The sequence below is a fragment of the Cuculus canorus genome, chromosome 6, assembly GCF_017976375.1.
Source record: "Cuculus canorus isolate bCucCan1 chromosome 6, bCucCan1.pri, whole genome shotgun sequence".
Lineage (NCBI taxonomy): Eukaryota > Metazoa > Chordata > Aves > Cuculiformes > Cuculidae > Cuculus > Cuculus canorus.
The window spans coordinates 37,162,391-37,182,832 of NC_071406.1; the positions used below are offsets into that span (position 1 = coordinate 37,162,391).

The following is a 20,442-nucleotide window of genomic DNA, read 5'->3' on the forward strand; positions in this document are numbered from 1 at the left end:
CTTCCTCACCCTTTCCAAGTCATCCATGCAGAAGCCTGAAAGATTATTAAAAGCAGTTAATAGTCCCCTGTGTTTTGTCTACCTGGGAGCTGAACTGAGATCCCGGCTGGAGCAGGAAACGTACAATAAATCCCATTTTTATGACTTTGTAAGTCAATGATTTTATGGTCTTAGTAGCAGCTGTGTAAGAAGTATTTTGGGGTTTGTTTTCGGGCGAGTTTCTGCGTTCGTTTGTGGCTTCGTGTTTGTTTTTCCAAGGCAGGGTCTAGAAGCACGTACAATTTTGTGTGTGTGCTCCCAAGATCACGATGGAAATGCTCAGCAAAGTGAAAACCTCTTCTGAGTAAGGATTTTATCCTCGGGAAGGGCCTGGACACCTATAAATGTGGCCATCCTGGTGCTTTTTTTTTTCTGTTGGGATAAGCATCCGCTGCTGTGCCTGGTCCATACATAGCATGGAAGCATCAGGAGACAAGGAGCCCACCCAGCCAAGGATTGGCTTTTGTCTTCTCTGAGCTCCGAGGGCTCTGGTGGAACACACAGAAAAGGAAAACTCCGGTGTTTGAAGGGCACCCAGAGCTGTTCCTTCGTTAGTTTTAAGCATGTAGTCATTTCTTAATAGGCTGTAGCGGAATGTGAGATTGGACAGATCCACAACGTCTACTTAGTGTCGTTCCTCCTGGGATCGGGAATGCAGATTTGTTGGGCTCAGAGCTGTGCCCTGAGTGAGAGTGCCTGGAGAAGGCTCCGAGGAGAGCTTATAGCGACCTTCCAGTACCTGAAGGGGCTACAGGAAAGGTGGAGAGGTGCTGTTTACAAAGGCTTGTGGTGTTAGGAGGAGGGGAATGGGTGTAAACTGGAGAGGGGCAGAGTTAGACTGGACAGGAGGAGGAAGTTCTTCACGCTGAGGGTGGGGAGGCCCTGGCCCAGGCTGCCCAGAGCAGTGGTGGCTGCCCCATCCCTGGAGGGGTTCAAGGCCAGGTTGGATGGGGCTTGGAGCCCCTGATCCAGTGGGAGGTGTCCCTGCCCATGGCAGGAACTGGATGGGCTTTGAGGTCCTTTCCAACCCAAACCACTCTGAGATTCTGTTCTCTGATTCCATGAAACCTTCACCTTTCTGCGCAAAGGGGTTCCTGTCTGTGGGTTTGTTCCTTTGGGTTTGGGTTTTTATATATATATATCTATAAAGAAAGTTTTCCTTCTACGGCTCTCCAGGGGCTGTGTCTGCCGCTGCTCCCCCCGTTTGGGGATGGATTTCGGGTCTGGGGGGACCGGGCAGTGTGGGGGGACTGGGCGGTGGGCAAGGGCAGCGGGGACAGGACCGGGGATGCGGGACTGGGTGCGGGGTGGTGGGATGGGGGCTGCGGGGACCACTCGGGGACAACATGGACAGGGTGGGGTGGGGGAGCCGGGCACCTCGGGGGGAGCGGGGGGAGGAGGGGGGGGAGGAGGTGTGGGGGGGAAAATGGGATGGGCAGCTCGGGGGGGCTGGGCAGGGGCGGGGCAGGGGCAGCTCGGGGGGTGCAGAGGGTGTGGGGGCAGCTCGGGGGGTAAAGAGGGTACAGGAGCAGGTCGGGGGGTGCAGAGGGTGTAGGGGCAGCTCGGGGGGTGCAGAGGGTGTAGGGGCGGCTCGGGGGGTGCAGAGGAGGCAGAGGCAGCTCGGGGGGCGCAGAGGGGGCAGAGGCAGCTCTGACAGTGCAGAGGCTGCGGAGCAGTTCGGGGGGCGGTGCGGAGGGCGGTGTGAGGCAGCTCGGGGGGCGGTGCGGGGGGCGGTGCGGGCGTTTCGGCGGGGCCGTTGGGCGCAGAGGGGCCGCCCCCCGGCGCGGTGCGGCTCAGCACGGGTCGGCATGGGTCGGGGGCTGCCGGCCCTGGCCCTGGCCGGGCTGCTGGCGCTGGCGAGGGCGCCGTCGGGGCGGGCGGCGGCGTGCGAGCCGGTGCGCATCCCGCTGTGCGAGCCGCTGCCCTGGAACGCCACCCGGATGCCGAACCACCTGCACCACAGCACGCAGGCCAACGCCGTGCTGGCCATGGAGCAGTTCGAGGGGCTGCTGGGCACCAACTGCAGCCCCGACCTGCTCTTCTTCCTGTGCGCCATGTACGCGCCCATCTGCACGCCCGACTTCCAGCCCGAGCCCATCAAGCCGTGCCGCGCCGTGTGCGAGCGCGCCCGCGCCGGCTGCGAGCCCGTCCTGCGCCGCTACCGCCACGCCTGGCCCCGCAGCCTCGCCTGCCACGGGCTGCCCAGCTACGACCGCGGCGTCTGCATCGCCCCCGAGGCCATCGTCACCGAGCGCGGCGGTGAGCGGGGAGGGGGTGGGAATGGGGATGGGAGGGATATAGGGTGCGATGGGGATGGAGTGGGAACCGGGACCATAGGATGGGGGTGTCTGCATCACCCCCGAGGCCGTCGTCACCGAGCGCGGCGGTGAGCGGGGACCGGGGTGGGGATGGGATGGGAGGGGATGGGGATGGTGTGGGGATGGGGACCGGGACCGTGGGGGGGGGGGGGGTCTGCATCGCCCCCGAAGCCATCGTCACCGCCGAGGGCACCGGCAAGGAGGGAGCGGGGTGGGATGGGGATGGGCGCTGGGACCGCAATGGGGAGCGAGACCAGCGTGGGGGCTGCGATGGGGATGGGGAGAGGGACCGGGATGGGGAGCGGAGTGGGGAACAGGGCCGGGATGGGGAGCGGGATGGAGTGGGACCTCCGAGATGGGGACCAGGAGAGGGAGCAGGATGGGGACTGGGGAGTGGGACGGGCTCCGGGATCGGGGTGGGAAGCAGGATGGGGTCTGGAATGGGAACCGAGAAGGGGAACGGGACCAGGATGGGATGGGGAGCAGGACTGGGATCGGGGCTGGGATGGGGAGCGGGATGGGAGCGTCGCCCCCGGGGCCATCGTCACCGCAGAGGACAGCGGTGAGGGGTGGGAGCAGGACCAGGATGGGGAGCGGGACCTGGACTGGGATGGGAACGGGAATGGAGAGTGGAATAGGGATGGGATGGACGCTAGAATCAGGATGGGGAGGGAGACCAGCACAGGGAGCAGGATGGGACTGGGATGGGGGCTGGGATAGGGACCGGGGTGGGATGGGGAGTGAGACTGGGATGGGGACCAGCATAGGGACCAGAATGGGGAGCAGGATGAGGAGCGGGACAGGCACTGGGACCAAGATGGGGAACAGGACTGGGATGGGGAACAAGATTGGGTTGAGGAGCGGCACTGGGACTGGGACCGGGATGGGGAGTGAGACCAGGTTGGGGAGAGGGACCGGCATGGCATAGGGACTGAGATGGGGACCAGGATAGGGACTGGGATGGGAACCGGAGTGAGGACTGGGATGGGCACTGGGACCAAAGTGGGGAGTGGGACAAGGACTGGGACCAGGATGGGGACTGGGGTGGAGAATAGGACTGGGATGGAGGTGGGGAGTGTGATGGGCTCCAGGACTGTGATGGGGAGTGGGACGGGCACTGGGACCGAGATGGGGAGCAGGACCTGGACTGGAATAGGGAACAGGTTAGGGACCAGATTGGGGAGTGGGATGGGGACCGGGACCGGGATGGGGAGTGGGATGAGCTCCGGGACCAGATAAGGATGGGGAGTGGGGCCAGGATGGGGAGCAGGACCAGGAGGAGGAGTGGGACCGCGATGGGAAGTAGGTCGGGCTCCGGGACAGGGTCTGGAGTGGGGATGGGGAGCAGGATCAAGATGGGCAGCGAGACCAGGATGGGGAGCAGGACCCGAACTGGGATGGGGACTGGGACAAGGATGGGGAACAGGACCAAGACCAGGATGATAAGCAAGATCAAGATGAGGAGCAGGACAGGGATGGAGAGCAGGACCAGGACTAGGATGGGGAGTGGGACCAGGATGGAGGCTGAGATGGGGAGTGGGATGGGGGGCAGGACTGGGATGAGGAGTGAGACCGAGATGGGGAGCAGGAGTGGAACTGGGACCGGGATGGAGAGCAAGACTGAGAAGGATTGGGATGGCGATCAGGATGAGGAGCAGGACAGGGACCAGGACTGGGATGGAGAGCAGGATGGGACCTACCAGACAACGGGGCTCAGAAGGGAGGGCAGCCCCTCTGTTTCCCTGCTCTCCCCTACTTTTCTCTAAGCCTCTTTTCTTTCTCTCCACTTTTTCTTCCCTTTTCTCTTTCCACATTGCTGCTGGAAAAGTTTTGCCTTTGGGAAAGTGTGTGACAAGTGACAGCCCTGCCAGCCTGCTGGGGAACGCTTAAAAGTTACGTCTCACGTAAACAGGAGATGTTTCGATACCCTGCGTTGGTGTTTGCCTGTTAGGAAGGCAGAGCCACGCGACAGAAGGGATTGTGCTTGCCCCCAGGGGAGAAAACAACCTCAGCTCTGGGGTTACAGCACAGGTCCCCCGTCAGGCCCCTGGGCTCACCAGTCATGGTCAGGAGAGGAGCACAGTAAAGGTGCAGACCTCTGCTACGCTTTGTTCTCAGCATCCCTAAGCCATCTGGTGGCTGCCCCCAGCACCGAGGCTGCTCCAGGGCAGATCTGACAGTCCTCGACCCCCACAGCCTCCAAGAGACTGTTGGAACCCCTCGGCTTGCATCCCGTTTCCCTGGCTGTGTGCCCACAGAACCGCTGGCACTGGAGGTCCAGGGGCTGTCTGGGGCTACCGGGGGCGCAGCAGCATCTCTGAAAGGTCAGATGAAGAATTCTGACCTCTCAGGCCACCACAATGCTGCAAACCTGCTGTTGCTCCTGTCACTGCTGCCTTTGGTTGGAGAGAGCTCTGACACGGTGAGCTGAGCACCACAGGAAAACTAAATTGAAGGAGCTATTGAGTAGGACTCAAAGCAAGGCAGTGCGTGGTTGTCACGAGTGAGCTTTGACCTTTACGAAATGACCACAGTTCCCGTCTTCCTTGAAGGAAGCGTTTGCTGCTGGTGGAGCCGAGCTGTGTTTCCTTGCTGCACGGCTGCGGCATTGGCAGGTCTGCGCTGCCCTCCGGCTCCATCGGGTTGTGGGAGCTCGCTACGGGCAGCGGATCCCACCTCTCCGTCCTCCCCCAGCAGTGGCCTGGGAATGAAAGGTGGTTTTTTCCATGCTGTGCTCGGCACAGTGTTTGACTGTGCTGCTGTCCCGTTCCTCGACGCTTTACGTATCCCGCTGCCAGCAATGCCAAACACTGTAATTCCTGTTTTCCTCTCCTAATGAAATATCATGCCTCGGTTTCCTGCCTATGCTTCCCAGGTAAGCTTCTCTCTCCACCTCTCCCTGTTTATCCGTGGGCCAGGCTGACCTTGCTCCTTCTCCATCTCCATCGATTTACCCTCTCCACCTCTTGCGATCTCGACTCGGTGACCATACCCTGGTATCTCCAGTTGTTTCTGATGTTCCTCTAACCATTCTAATTGCTGCCCTCTTGCCTTTGCATCCATCCTTCGCCCCGGCAGTCGTCCCCAGCCCAGGAACCCAACACTCTCTTTGTTCCTGCAGCTCCCTGGCGGCTGTTCCCACAGGGATGCTTTGGGGAAAGATGGGTTTGAACACCAAGTGCCTTTCTCCACAGCGTGCAGATGCTTTCAAAACCACCTTAAAAATGTCCCCAGGCGGAGCGAGGCTTGGCGGGTCTGCAGCGATCTGAAAGCGATTGCATTCAAATCGAGAGGGAGGAAGTTTGGCTAAAATTGCCCCCGAGTTACCTATTTCTGAGGACCTCAGCAGTACAATAACCTCTTTGAGGGATTCCAGGGCCGGATCCATGAAAACTCTCTTTCAGTGAATGAGAACCTGATGACATTCTCATTTCTGGGCTGAAAAATGTTGAACTGATGCATTATGCACCAGACTGAAAGAATCCTTCTTGAGGGAATAAAACTGCTCCTTTAGCAAGCGGAGCGAAGGATTTCTGTTCTAGGAAAAGGTAAGGTGAACACTTCCAAATTCAATTCTCCAAATACAGGATTGCAGCCAAGTCGAGGACACGAATAACCCCCTGCCTCAGGGGGGCCATGCACAATACCTGCTCTCATTTTATCTCTGAAGCACTCCTGCCCTTCGTGCTGTCTGCAAACTGCATCTAACAGGGCAGGCAGGAATGTAAATCCATGTTTTCCCAGACATCTGGTGTGAAAGAGGGTTTTTTTAATTCCTCAGAAGTGAAGTTTTGTTTTCTCTTTAGTTTTTTGCTGCCTGCAGAGGAACAGGACTGTGCTGTCTCCTTTCCTCGCGAGGTCTGTGCATTATTACTGGAGAGGGTTAATGCAGTTGGATTAATGGTCGGACTCAATGATCCAGTGGGTCCTTTCCAACCTGGTGATTCTATGATTCTATGATTCAGTTGTCCCGTCCCTTCCGTAAGGCAGCAGCCCAAAGGATGGTCTCATCAGGTGTTTGTCAGGGACAGAGTTCGGAAAGACAAAATCCTATTCCTTTTTCAAATATTAGACCGTGCATCTTCCTGAATGCAGGGTTCAATGGGGCGCGGGGGCTCTTCTGGCCCTCAGGACACCCTTTCTAATGCCTGATGTGTGGCTTTTATCCTGTATCGTTGTCCTTTGCTTTTCAAGGATGGAAGCAGCTCTGCTTGCAGACATGAAGCCAAGCTGTCGTGGGTACGCAGGAGGTCCCATTTGAGGGCTCTATATGCTTCTATCTCCTTTTGCTGGCTGCATGTGCTCACTCTGCTTCTCATTTACAGGTTTTCTGCTTCCTTCAAGCAGGGTCCTATCAAATCTTCTTCAGGCTGTGAGGCAACAAGAAGTGCTGGTGGACAAAACCAGTCTTGAATCTAAAATTTCACATGTAGTAAATGACCAGCCTGACCCCAGTCGTCATTGTGTTGGGATGCTGGCTCAGAGAAGCACTTTGGCTCGTGTGCTTGGCTGCTACTGTCAAGCAATGTGTTTATGTCTCCAGTGATGTGTTTATTCCTGTTTGGAAGAGGGAGGTGATGATAAAAGGAGAGCTGTGTGATGGGTACCATGCGCATCGGAGGACAGATCCGGCAGTTGAGTTTCTTCCTCATTGTAGCTTATTGAGATAGAAAAATAGCTTGGAGGCATGTTGGGTTGTTGATGGGATGCTGGAGAGAAGGGAGGTGGCACCACAAGGCATCGACCACGTGTAATTAGTGTCCGAACTGGTTTGGGTGGGTGATGATCATAAAACAGCTGATGAGAACGTTGACTCTCTTACAAATACCACCTTCTAAACATTAAAGAAAATTAAAGACTATTCAAGCGATGGAGACGTATTTTCTTTAACCTTATGTGAACCCATGATTTGTCCATGTTGATCAAGCCCTGCCTGTCTGCCTTGTTGAATTAGTAGTAATCCAGAATGGGAATTTGGCCTTGTATGCTTAACAGAAAAGTGAAAGAGCCATTTCCCATGCTTGTTATTAACTTCATTTCCAAAACAGTGGTTTCCAAACTCCAGACGAGACTTGCTCTGACTCAGATGTTGCGTGGCTCTACTCAGAGTAGCCAAAATGAGCCATGGCGCTACGGGAGCGTTTCAGACTGTGCCGAGCCGAGCGGTCACGGCCAGGTTGTCGTTTTAAAGTTGAGACTTGGTTTAAGGGTTTACTTGAAACTCAGAAGCAGCCTCCTTTCTCCGTTAAAGAACGAAAGCTTCAAGCCTTAAAGAAGACAGGAAGAGCGAATAAGTGTGCTTAAACCTTATTAATGATGATGTGTGGGCTGTCTCCTAGAATGGCTTTTCCGGTTGAAGCATCAAGTCAAGACCTAGGCTGTTAAATGTCATCAGAACCCAGCAGCGTTCGTTAGCTGGAACGATTTACAACGTGGGGCAGCCCCGTTGTGTTGCAGGCAGCTCTGCGCCTCGCAGTTCGTAGGATCGCTAGGTTGGAAAAGACCTCTTAGATCATCAAGTCCAACCATTCCTATATGCCACTAAACCATGTCCTTGAGAAGGGTTCAAGCGTTCTCTGTCCAATCTTAACGAGGGCTGGTTTTCTTGTTACTTTGCTTTCGCTGTGCGTGTTTTTGCGATCAGACCAGCAAAGAGCCTCTCTGCATTGAGACCTGACGCAGGTTACAAGGTTGGAATTGGTGCATGTTTGAAGGTTTCTTAATCAGTGGGGCTCCCAGATGGCTCCACCTGGGAGGAAGGTGCCCAAGCAGGAGCTGCTCACTGTGATTTTGTTCTCCGGAGCAGGGTGCTTGGAGTGGCCTCAGTAATAGCTGGGCCACGTTCTTTAACTGCAGCAACATTCAGCATTGTATTCCTTTTAGCTTTTTCCTCTGTCTTTTTTTTTAGTATTTAAACAGTGGTACGAGTAAGATGTTTGCTCAAAACTATGTTTTCCCAACTCGTTTCCTTTTCCCAAACATCTCACCCCAATCTGTGATCCAGGCATTGTTATTTTCTACACTTCCTACACAAGTGGCTTTCATTCTTCTCTGCTTGTTAGTGGTTTGGGTTTCTTTTTATATAGCATCCCTCTGAAAAGTGATTAATTAAAACAGCTTATCGGAAAAATCAATTAGGATTTTTCCCTGTGCTCTTAAACCAAAATTTACTAGGAAGTCTTTGGATCGGAGCTCTGGATAATATTTCCTCTTTGGCAATCCTGCTAATCGTTGCTGACAGATCTTTCTTTCAGAAAGATTGTTTTGCATAGGCAGAACTTGGCAGAGGGGTCGCCTCCCAGGAGAGGTGGAACAATAGGAAGTCAGCTGTTTGTTTTTATAAATAGCTTTTTCTTTTTTCCTGCCTGCGTTACAACCGAAGGTCTGAGCTGCGCGGAGCCTCCTGACGGAGCGATGTCCCTGCCCATTAGACCGCTGCCGTCGGGGCATGGGCTTTTGTGGTTGCTCACTCGCATCCGAATTAGTAACTAATTTTAGATTTCTTGTAAACAGGTGTTTTAAATATGTATTTGCCGAATTTATGGTTAAATAATGGCCCCAGCCCTTAAAATATAGTTCGCACATCTAAACCTTCCCCTGCACTGAGCATCACCGGTGTCCCGGGCTCGAGCTGTTGCGAGGAGCTGATGATACGTGGCCGTGCCCTCATTTCTGCTGTCGTGTAAAAGCGAGTCGTGTTGCATCCATGATAATGGAAGGGTGTAAAAAGGGTGGTGTTTATATGCTGCCAGCTTCCAGAGTTGAAAACAACCCTGCATCATTTTGGCGTACGAGCTTAAAAGAGGGCTTTTTCTTTGAGAGCTCAGTTGTTTCTCCCTGTTTTGTGTTATCGTACTAAAGTTTACTGCCTCTCTCCCAAATCTTGTTTCTCTTGCATTTATTTTTTTGTTAGCTTGTACATCATTATATGCGTTAACAGACTTGGTTTTCATAACAAAGGATACGTAATAAATCCATTAAATTGTGTGATTTGATAAACACCAAGTTTGAAGCGATGTGTTTTACTGATGTGGGACACATTCCACTTACCAATGTGTCTAAAAGCTGTTCTCTGGGCATAGTGCCCTTTTTTCCTTCTGTTCCTTATCTGTCCTTCAAGCTAATCAGTGAGTTTTTAAACCGAGGGGAAGGGGAAGGTCTGAAACATTTGTTTTGGCATTTGCTTCAATGATATGATTGTGGTTTGTTGGTTTGATTTCCTCAGTAACCAAAAAAACAAACCGGAGGTAATTTCTCCTTCATCATTTAATTAAATGCAAACAGTCTGTGTACTTTATTCCCAGACGCTTGTAAGTTCATGCCATAAATTTCCGTCCTCATCCTAAACCTGCCTGCCAGTCAGAATGGGATATTTAACCTGCTTTGTGTGCTGGGTTTGGGGGAAGCTCAGATAAGAAATCGTGTCGGCTTTGTAGAACATTACAATCTGTTAGTTAATGAAGCGATTAACATACTAAGTATTAGAGAAAGAAAAAAGATGGTGAATGTGGAAGTATTGAAATAATCCAATATTAAAAAATACTAATGTTTCTTTATGTGTTTGATGACTCCCTGCCAGATTTCCCTATGGATTCCAGCAACGGCAACTGTCGAGGTGCTGGCATCGGTAAGTATGCTTTTATACAACCGTGGAATAAGGTGGAGTCTTTCAACTCATTTGAATATTTAATAAAGCGAGAGGGGGGACTAAGTGACGCATCAATGCTCAGGGAATCCCTGGATGGTGCTGTTGTGCCCGTGGATGGGTGGGATGTGGGGCCGGTCAGCCCGTGGACTTCTCGGCAGACAACTCAGTTAACTCTTCAGCTTTTAGTGCTCATCTCTTCTGCTTTTGTCAGGGCAAAATTTCCACGTAATCCAAAGGGTTGTGCTGATTTCATTAAAAGTTTTGCCTCAAACACCGAGGATGTTCATCAAATGGATTTTTCACTGGGCAAAACCGGTTCATTCCGACTTCGAAATCTGCAAATGAAATTCTGACCTCTTTGTAGATGATGCCAAAAATCCCAATGAACCTGAGGAGATTGAGGCCATGACTTGAGGCTGGTTTTATTCCAGCAGGTCCCCTGTCGCTTTTTTATTGTTGTTTTGGTTTGTTTTTCTCTGGATCTGAGTAAAACCCCTTGAGTATTTCCACTGGTCTCAGGCACACAAAGAAGCAAAGCCCAGGTTGGTAGGTGATAAGAGTATAGAAATCTGAATTTGTTGCTTTCAGCAAGCCCATGATTGTAGTTTTCCTCAGATTTTGTACTCATTCCTTCAGAATTCTTCCTCTTAGGCCGTAGTCAAAAAGGTGGCACGCGGAGATGTAGCTTTGGCCATCGTGTCTTTCCTTCCCCAGAGGTACTGGCCAGCTGCAGCGCGCACCGATGCTCGGTTTGTTCTAATCCAATTATGGTTGCGAAGCATCCAATTAGATACCAAATGCTGAGAACGTCAGCATTCATCTCTCTGAGGGAATTGTGAAAAGGTATCGGTAACGCCCAGCTCGTGATTTTGTGATTTTTAAACAGTTTTAGAACATAATCAGTGGGTCCCACTGTGAAAGGCACTGTGTAGCTGCAAAACGGGATTTAAATCGCAGTGTGCATCATTCAGAAAGCCAGCTGCAGTTTGAAAAAAACTGATAAAAGTAAGCCCCTTAACGAGCTTCACTTTAAATTACCTTGAGCACAGGGCTGTGTCTGGAACCTTCTCAACATTTTTATTACTAACATTAGTGGCTTTTTAGTTTTAAGCCATTTTCAATTGCGTGGCATTGAGCAAGTGTGGATTTTATGCTCCACAGCGACTGTACAGCTTCAGTAAAGTGAAGCTGTGTACCTTTGACTTATATCAACATAGAATCATAGAATGGTTTGGGTTGGAAGGGATCTTAAAGATCGTCTTAATTCCAACTCCCCTGCCATGGGCAGGGACACCTCCCACTGGATCAGGGGCTCCAAGCCCCATCCAACCTGGCCTTGAACCCCTCCAGGGATGGGGCAGCCACCACTTTGGCTGATTCAAAGGATGGGTAATGTTTTTATCGCTGCCTTTCACTGTACAAACTCAGTTTCTGGCTCAATGCGCTGCCTCTGTTCCAGCTGCCAAATACAGCTTAGCCCCCTCGAGGGCAGTGTTTCGTAATGGATTTTTTTATACGTTGAGGAAAGAAAATCTATAAGTTGGTCATTGTCAATAGATTTCTTTTCCTATTTGCAAGTAGCAGCCTGATGTGTTTTCCACGCTCCTGGCTCTGCTCTCTGGTTCCTGGAGGACCCTCCCTGCTCTGCCATGTGTGGGTGCAGTGAGCAGCGCTCTCTGGTTGCCCTTGTCGGAGGCAGCTTTAGCTCTGGCAGTCCACTGGCAGAACCTTCCCTCTGAGTCTTGGAGAGGTTTAAAAGGTGGTAGATGAGGTACTCAGGGATCTGTTTCAGTAGTGGACGGGTACGGTGATCTCAAAGGTCTTTTCCAACCTAGTGATTCTGAGTATGCTTGAGGTGTTTTTTCAGGAGGAGCTTTTTTTGCTCTTCTTGGCAGTAAATGACATTTATTTCTGCTTTGTCAGATGCTTTTCAGGTTACTTAGAATTTTTTCCAGAGATGTGGGGGTTTTTTTCTATCTTTAATTCATCTGGGAAGCATTGGTCAGGTTCGAGCACTTGTGCTACTCAGAATCACAGCTGAGTTTAGGTGGTGTGTGCACATGTATTTAAGGTGGCGCTTTTCTTGATAGTGACCCATGGGGAAAACTCTTTTCCTGTGTAATCCATATGTTTTGGCATTTACAGGGAGAAATATAGATTTTTAGCTTTTATTAGTCAGATATTGACTTGTATTAAAAAAGGAGATTTAATGGCAGAGTCAGCTGAGATCTCAGTCCAACCTGTGTGAGTCTCTGCCGCCCATCTCTGTGCTGGGATGTAACGTTGTGGTGGTCCCAGAGCTCTTCTGGTGATGCTGGCAGCTTGGGAGGAGGCTGGCATGTGGGGTGGGACTTGCCCTCAGCATCCAGGGATGAGGGACATTTTTACAGCCACCTCTCCTGGGTGTTGCATCAATTAAATCCATGTTCCCTGATATGTTGGTCTTCCTTTGAAAGTCACTGGAGCAGGAACTGGTGGAGAGGAGTTGGTTCTGGTTCTACAGCTGACTTTATGCCTCACTTTGGCAATGACTCTGGGTTTGTTTCTGTAGTTCTAAGTAGGAGTTCGGAATAACGCAGCCTTCTGTAAAGCACTTTGAAATGTAAAGTTTGGAAAGCAGTAGGGAGACAAGGAGATGCCCTCGTTAAGGACATGGTTTGGTCTATAATTTGTTTCTAGAACAAAACCAATAAAATATATTCCTCAGATTCATAAGATAAAATAATCCAACGCAGTCTTAAAAATGAGGCTGAGTGTTCTTGTAATTTCAACTGGTTTGTTCTTCTTGTGCCACAGAGCAAAGTACTGCAGAGCAGGAGATGTTAAAGTGTCTGACGTGTTGGACGCGAGTGCTGAGCCGCCTGCCTGAGCGCGGCTCGGAGGGCACAGCTTTTATGACCTGTTTTGGGGCAGTTTATGGAATGGGCCAGAATTTGGCCCAAAGTATGCATGAGCTCCCACAGGCAAAGGGGAAGCCAAGAATCCCTTCTCTTCTCTGCCTTTGTTATTTTAAGAGAGCCTCATACAAAGCTGAAGGCTGCAGGACTCTATATATAGATTCCTGAGGATGTGTTTGAAATTCAAGGAAACAATGTGCTCTTCTTTGGGAATGATCTCCTCTTTCCTGCGCTTATTTGTGTTTTCAACTACAAAAATGCTTCAGTAGAAAAGAAATAGGGACTTGCAAAGCCCATAACCAAATAATTCTATCTTTTTTTTTTAACGTGCAGAAATCTTCTATAGCACATAAAAGTTCTTTTTCAGACTCCTCATGTTGGGTTTAACTAAAAAACGAGCTGACATGCGTTGGTGTTTTAGAAGATGGTCTATAGGCTGCAGTAAGTCTGCCCCCACTTAGCTGCTAAGTCGAATGTCAGAATAGGCGACCGTGTGTACGTAATAGTGGGGCCGCTGTTCGAAACGCCTCCACCAAACTCCACTTAGGCAGTAGCTCGAAATAAGTAAATATTTGCATTAGAACAACCAGACACGAAACACTGGTGGGTTTATGAGCACATGGGTCTGGAGCTGCTCCCCGGGCACTAATGAAAATGTTTTTCCCTCTGTTATTGTTCCCAGCTGGCTGGAAGCTGCACCGCGGCTCAACAGTGCCCGTTTGTGCTGTCCTTCGAAGGCCATCTTTAGTGCCATAAAGGCTAATAATTTCCCTGTTTTAATTAAACTTGAGGTTCTGGGTCATAATAAAATGGTGTAAAATGACATGCAAATGGAGGAGGAGTCCAGAACAGGAGGTCTCTTGTGAGACCTCATCTGGAGGATTGTGTCCACTTCTGGAATCCTCAACGTAAGAGGGAGATGGAGCTGTTGGAACGGGTCCAGAGGAGGCCACAAAGATGATCAGAGGGCTGGAGCACCTCCTGTATGAGGACAGGCTGAGGCACTTGGGGTTGCTGGAGAAGAGAAGGCTGTGGGGAGACCTTAGGGCAGCTTCCAGTGCTGAAAGGGGCTCCAGGAAAACTGGGGAGAGGCTCTTGATCGGACAGTGCAGGGAGAGGATGAGAGGGAATGGTTTTCAGCTGAAAGAGAGGAGGTGGAGATGACATCTCAGGAAGAAATATTTTCCTGTGAGGGTGGGGAGGCCCTGGCCCAGGTTGCCCAGAGCAGTGGTGGCTGCCCCATCCCTGGAGGGGTTCAAGGCCAGGTTGGATGGGGCTTGGAGCCCCTGATCCAGTGGGAAGTGTCCCTGCCCATGGCAGGGGGTGGAACTGGATGGGTTTTGAGGTCACTTCCAGCCCAAACCATTCTGTGATTCTATAATACGGAATTGCAACTCCCGGAGCACAGAAGAGACCAGGATTGAACCAATAAAATGTTAGGTTTTGTCACTTCAGACTCCAAACCCTAGTGTCTTTGTTGTTGTGGAGTTAGTTGGTTGTAGTGGTTTTGGTTTTTAGATTCCAGCATGTCCAGTTTTCTCCAAGAAGGCTTTGAGATCTCATAGGCACTTCCGCAGCATCTTTGGACAGAACAGACCAGGAACATCCTGTACTGCTTAATATTTCACTTGCCTGTAATAAACAAGTCGGTTTAGTGACATTTTTGTTAGGTGTGAGCTAGGGGTTGGAGGTCGTCACTGAACAGAGGCTCTTTTCTTTCTAAACAAATCTTTCTGTTTTTACAGAGCGCTGCAAATGCAAGCCCATAAAAGCTACCCAGAAGACCTATCTACGCAACAATTACAACTACGGTAAGAGCGGCTGCTTGGCCAACCCCCAGCGTTTGTAAGGCTACAGCGAGGGGAAAATTGCCATTAACAAAGCCTATGGTCCCAATCACTGGTTTTAATCCCGTGATGCTTATTGCAGAAGGAAGATGTGGCCTGAAACAATTCCAAATTGGAAGGGTGGAGGGGATGAGCTTAATATCTTAGCAAGAGCGGCTTTTCTGGTGTTGAGTGTTAGCGCAGGCAGCTGGGGCTTGTGCACTTCTTTAGTGTGAAAAGCAATGTGACACAAATGACGTTGTGGGCTGCTACGCTGGAACTGCCTCTTTGCTTTCCACTTCCCAGCTCCGGTGTGCTCTGCTCTTGCAGGAAAAGATGTTTTTACTCACTTTCATGCCTGCAAGCTCACCGTGGGGTCTAGGTTTGTTCTTTCTCAGATATCAAAGCCAGCAGTGAGCATCTTGACGACTGTGTTGTGCTGGCAGCATCACCCATGAAAGTGCCCAGTGTCCATATTCCACCTTCTCTTGTCCAGGTTGTTCTGGTCTAGGCACATCACAGGTCTAGGCTGTTGCTTTTCTTCCTATTTCAAAGGCATATTAGGTGACTGCTCAGTTTTATGTTGGTTTGGTGAGCTTGTTTGGAAAGTAGTTAGAGAGTGAGTGCTCTCTAGGGGGTCCCTGCGCATGGGAGAGAGACTCCGGGTGTGCTGCTGCCCCAGCTTCTTAACCTTCAGAAGTGGAAGAGATTTCAAACTGCATTTGACATAACTCCAAGCAAAAGCAAGATTTTGGTTTGAAATCTGAAAAGGTTTTAAGCAAGTCGATTGCTTGGAGTAAATTGTGTCTATGAAAGACACGAGTTGGCAGCTGTATTTAGTGTGGCTGCAAGACACGCTGGCTGATGGACTTTATGGGCAGGGCGTGTGAAGAGAGGAGGTGCGTAAGTCCATGGTTTCCTTCCATATCGCCTTTTTCACACAGATTAGAAGACATCAGGAATCTCAGGAGTCTGCTGTTTGTAATGGGAAGGGACTCTTCCATTACAAACAGCAGCCTGGAGGAGGGAAGGCTCCGAGGAGACCTTAGAGTGACCTTCCAGTAGAGAAGAGGAGACTGGTTCGTGCAGGCACAACCATTAGGCTGAGAGCTGGGGTTGTTCAGCCTGGAGAAGAGAAGGCTGTGGGGAGATCTTATAGTGACCTTCCAGTACCTGAAGGAGCTACAGGAAAGCTGGGGAGGGACTGTTCACAAAGGCTTGGAGTGACAGCGCAAGGGGCAATCCGGATAAACTGGAGAGGGGCAGAGTTAGACTGGACATAAGGAGGAATTTCTTCACTATGAGGGTGGTGAGGCACTGGAAGAGGTTGCCCAGGGAAGCTGTGGCTGCCCCATCCCTGGAGGTGTTCCAGGCCAGGTTGGATGGGCCTTGGGCAGCCTGAGCCAGTGGGAGGTGTCCCTGCCCATCACTGGAGTGTTGGAACTGGATGATCTTTAAGGTCCCTTCCAACCCAAACTATTCTATGATTCTTGTGCACAAGCTGTAAAGGATGTGGCGTTCTCTAGTGCACGGCCTCTGGATTGGCTTTGCATTCGCACGTGTATCAGTTCACTGGTCACCAAGAGAGACGTGAAAAGTGCTGCCTTTGGAAGGCAACTTTTCCTCTTGTGCAACTTATAAAGAAAAAGCAAGGGAGGAAACGATTAGACGGGTCATCAGGTCAAGATCAGGAGCGTTTGGAGTTCATAAAGAGCAGAGCAGGTTGGTGCTGGGTAACCGGAGAGAGAATGAAAAAGGTAAGGGCCTGTCAGAGCCATCCGGAGTGGTGATAGGAGGAGTTTTAGTGTGCATTAGTGTTTCGTGAAAGGTTGAGAGTGACCAATTCAGTTCAGTCTTCTGCACTGCGAGTCGTCAAAGAGAGAGCAGTTGCAGCTTGAGGTGGAAGGAGAGCATGCGGGGAATGAATTAAATATATTTAAAGTGGGGAAGGCGAAGAAGAAGGGATGCTAAAGTTAAAGCCCAAGTTAAACAGGACTTACATCCCTCTGTACTCATCTCCTGCTAGTGACCATGCTGTTATGAGGTACAGTTTGCTGCCTGGACCTTCTTGCTGGAGGATGAAATAATGAAGTGAAGAGATGGGGGCAGGGATGTTGCTGGAGTTCAGCTAAGCTTTTGATAATGGACCGTGCAAAAGGCTAATCCCAAAGGTCACCCAGAGCGGCTCGGGGGTGACCTGCATTGTCTGCTGCTGCCAACTGCACTCTTTGTGACTTTTTCCCAGTCATTCGGGCTAAAGTGAAGGAGGTGAAGACTAAATGTCATGATGTCACTGCGGTGGTGGAAGTAAAGGAAGTCCTAAAATCTTCACTGGTGAACATCCCAAAAGACACTGTAAACCTTCACACGAACTCTGGCTGCCTGTGCCCACCACTCAGCGCCAATGAGGAGTACATCATCATGGGCTATGAAGACGAGGAGCGCTCCAGGTAACTCTTTCTGCATTGTTTTTGGAGCTTATTTGCTGGGTTTTCATTCCCCTGCCTGTAAAGCTGAGCTTGAGAGCCACCAGGAAAGGAAAACTTGATGTGACTCGGTTTGTCTCCTTAATGGTATTCGTGGGGTGCAAGGCTCTCTGCAAGGCACAGAGATCTTGAGTCATGTGTGGGCTGGGTTGTACAGCTTGTGTGTGACTGTTGATGGAGGAACCGGCTGTCTCTGTTGTGTAGGTTACTCTTGGTGGAAGGATCCATAGCGGAGAAATGGAAGGATCGACTCGGTAAAAAAGTAAAGGTAAGAAAATATCTCACCGCAAGCCAAATGTTGCCAGTACCGTGAAACATCTGCCTAATCTTTTCCAAATAATAGAAGAAAATACTCCTGCTGACCCTAGTTAATTAATATCAAGTATCAAAAACCAACTTGGTGTGCTATTTGCCATGTTACTTAGGAATGTACGATGTATAAGCTGAAGGAATACATTGAATTACCCCAATTCAATGTACATTCAATGCTACATCAGCGTAGCAGCAATCGAAACCTCTGTCTCAAAGAGCAAACAATAGGAGTGTTTTCACTCTGTAGGTAAACTGTGCTCTCTGTAACACAAACCTGCTTAATTGGGATTGTGGTGCTTAGAAGAGAGGGCTTCACAAGTGTTTTCCAGTCTAAGAACTCTACTTTTCAGATTTCGTATTTAAATACAATTCTCTTAACAAAGCGTGTGGTATTTTAAAGTGACTTTCCTGGCTTAGCTGAGGAATGTACGTGGTAAGAAGTCGTGGCATAACAAATCGGAAGCAATGAGCTCAAATGCGAGCGATATGTGAAAATATATTATGATGTTTTCTAATTCAAATGTATTCTAAGGCCTTCCACGTTCTGGAAGGATTGCCTGCTTAGGTTTTGATGCACCACAAAGTAATTTCAGTGCTGTTAGGAGTGTTATTTTACACAGAATATTCTTGTTTTGACACAATTTCTCGGCTGTTGGTTTGATATAATTGTGGAATCATAGAATAGTTTGGGTTGGAAGGGACCTTAAAGATCATCCAGTTCCAACCCCCCAAGCCCCATCCTTCCCGGCCTTGAACACCTCCAGGGATGGGGCAGCCACAACTTCCCTGGACAACCTCTTCCAGTGCCTCACCACCCTCATAGTGAAGAAATTCCTCCTTATGCCAGTCTAACTCTGTCCCTCTCCAGTTTATACCTGTTGCCCCTCGTCCTGTCAACCACAAGCCTTTGTGAACAGCCCCTCCCCAGCTTTCTTGTAGCTCCTTCAGGTACTGGAAGGTCACTATAAGGTCTCCCCACAGCCTTCTCTTCTCCAGGCTGAACAACCCCAACTCTCAGCCTAATGGTTGTGCCTGCGCGAAACAGTCTCCTCTTCCACTCCGCGCTTTCTTCAGCAGTGTTAATGCTGACAGGCAGGAAAACACTGTTCTGATTCCAAATGCCCTTTGGTCACATCCACAAAGATTACACATGAGTTGTTTTATGTCTGTCTTTTATGTCCTCTCTGATAATTTCTTTGCCTTTCGGTACACAGCGTTGGGATCAGAAGCTCCACCACCTTGGGAAGGCAATGGGAGAGCCCGGACACGGCGAGGCGGCTCCGAAGCCAGGCAAAGCCAGCGGTGCCCGGCAAGTGCACAGTTAGATGTGGGCTGCCGTGCGTTGCCGCGCAGTGGACTAGCTACCGAGACTTCATTGTTGAAGCAGCAACGGAGAAATTGCACTATTGCACGTTATATTCTATTGTTTACTACAAAATAATGTTTTAGCTTATATTAGTTTTTTATTCTCCCTCTTGTTTTCTGCCTTATTTTTTTTTGGATGTGTGCAAGCTCTGGAAATATATGTATTTTTTTCTGTTACTAAGAACTGTAGAAAACTGCCTTTATGAAATGGGGGAAGAGAAGGATGTGCTGAATTGACCATTTGACCTCCTGAGTCTTCGTAGGGAGCAAATTCTGATGCAGGCAGAAAGGGGATATGGCAAAGACCATCGCTTAGAGTCGTGGCTCACACAGCTTCCCCCAGTCACTCTGTCGTAGTCGCTGTTTGCCGGAACTCATTGTGTTGGGGAGAGGTTGTTTATCTGTTTTTAAAGGTTTAAATTTTTATTCTGAGATATAATGCTGAAATATATAAAGAAATGATGTTGAGAACTGTTTTAATCAGTACACCTTTGTTTTCTTACTCCTAAATAAACCACTTGTGTAAGCCAAAGTCTAACTTAAAATATGTCCTGTGACCAACACGGTGGGCTTGTGCACAGGGGACCAGGGTTTCCACTGCTCTGGACCGTGCAGGAAAGGTTGGATGGCTCTGTCACTGCAAGACGTAATTGATAATATCCTTATTCTCTTATAACGGCAGTTTTCCCCCCTTTTCTTCCCTTTCTCTGCTGAGTTGTAGGAATAGACTGAACTTACCAGGCCTGCTTCTCAGTACAGGTCTGCACTTTATCCTTTTGGGTTTGTGGTGTTATTCTTAAATCCGTGCCTACATAAACAAGCCTTCAATGCTCACTAAAGTATGTCCAATAAAAGAATTGTAGATGTCAACACAGACCTTATCTGACTTTTGAACCAACATCTTATTTTTATATTACCGTTCAAAATATAAAAAGGAAAAAAAACCATTTGTTTTTGTGCTTTTCTAGAATTCTTTGCAGGTGCTGAAATATTTGAAATTATATTCTGTTTTCTTATTCTCTTGTATTCAAAAGACATTATAAATGGCATAAATGTGCACTTGCAGCCCAGAAGGCCAACAGTGCCCTGGGCTGCAGCCAAAGCCGTGGGAGCAGCAGGCGAGGGAGGGGGTTCTGCTGCTCTGCTCTGCTCTGTGAGACACCACCTGGAGCCCTGTGTCCAGCTCGGGAGTCCTCAGCACAGGAAGGACATGGAGCTGTTGGAGCGAGGTCAGAGGAGGCCATGGAGATGAACCAAGAGCTGGAGCACCTCCTGTATGAGGACAGGCTGAGAGAGTTGGGATTGTTCAGCCTGGAGAACAAAGGCTCTGAGGAGAACTTAGAGCAGCTTCCAGTGCTGAAAGGGGCTCCAGGAAAGCTGGGGAGGGGCTCTGGATCAGGAAGGGCAGGGAAAGGATGAGGGAAAGGGTTTGAAGCTGCAAGAGGGGAGATTGAGATGAAATCTTGGAAATAAATGTTTTCCAGGTTGCCCAGAGCAGTGGTGGCTGCCCCATCCCTGGAGGGGTTCAAGGCCAGATTGGAGGGGGTTTGG

At 49.9% G+C, this 20,442-nt stretch overlaps 1 protein-coding gene across 1 annotated transcript; it reads left to right on the forward strand.

Annotated features, from left to right (window-relative positions):
* Positions 1-1,778: 1,778 nt before the first annotated feature.
* On the forward strand, positions 1,779-19,838 carry FRZB (frizzled related protein). Its single transcript, XM_009566930.2, has 6 exons — positions 1,779-2,298; positions 9,937-9,984; positions 14,648-14,713; positions 16,974-17,178; positions 17,419-17,482; positions 18,741-19,838. The coding sequence occupies exons 1-6, from the start codon at positions 1,848-1,850 to the stop codon at positions 18,849-18,851; spliced, it is 945 nt and encodes a 314-aa protein (XP_009565225.2). The 5' UTR covers positions 1,779-1,847; the 3' UTR covers positions 18,852-19,838.
* Positions 19,839-20,442: the final 604 nt, after the last annotated feature.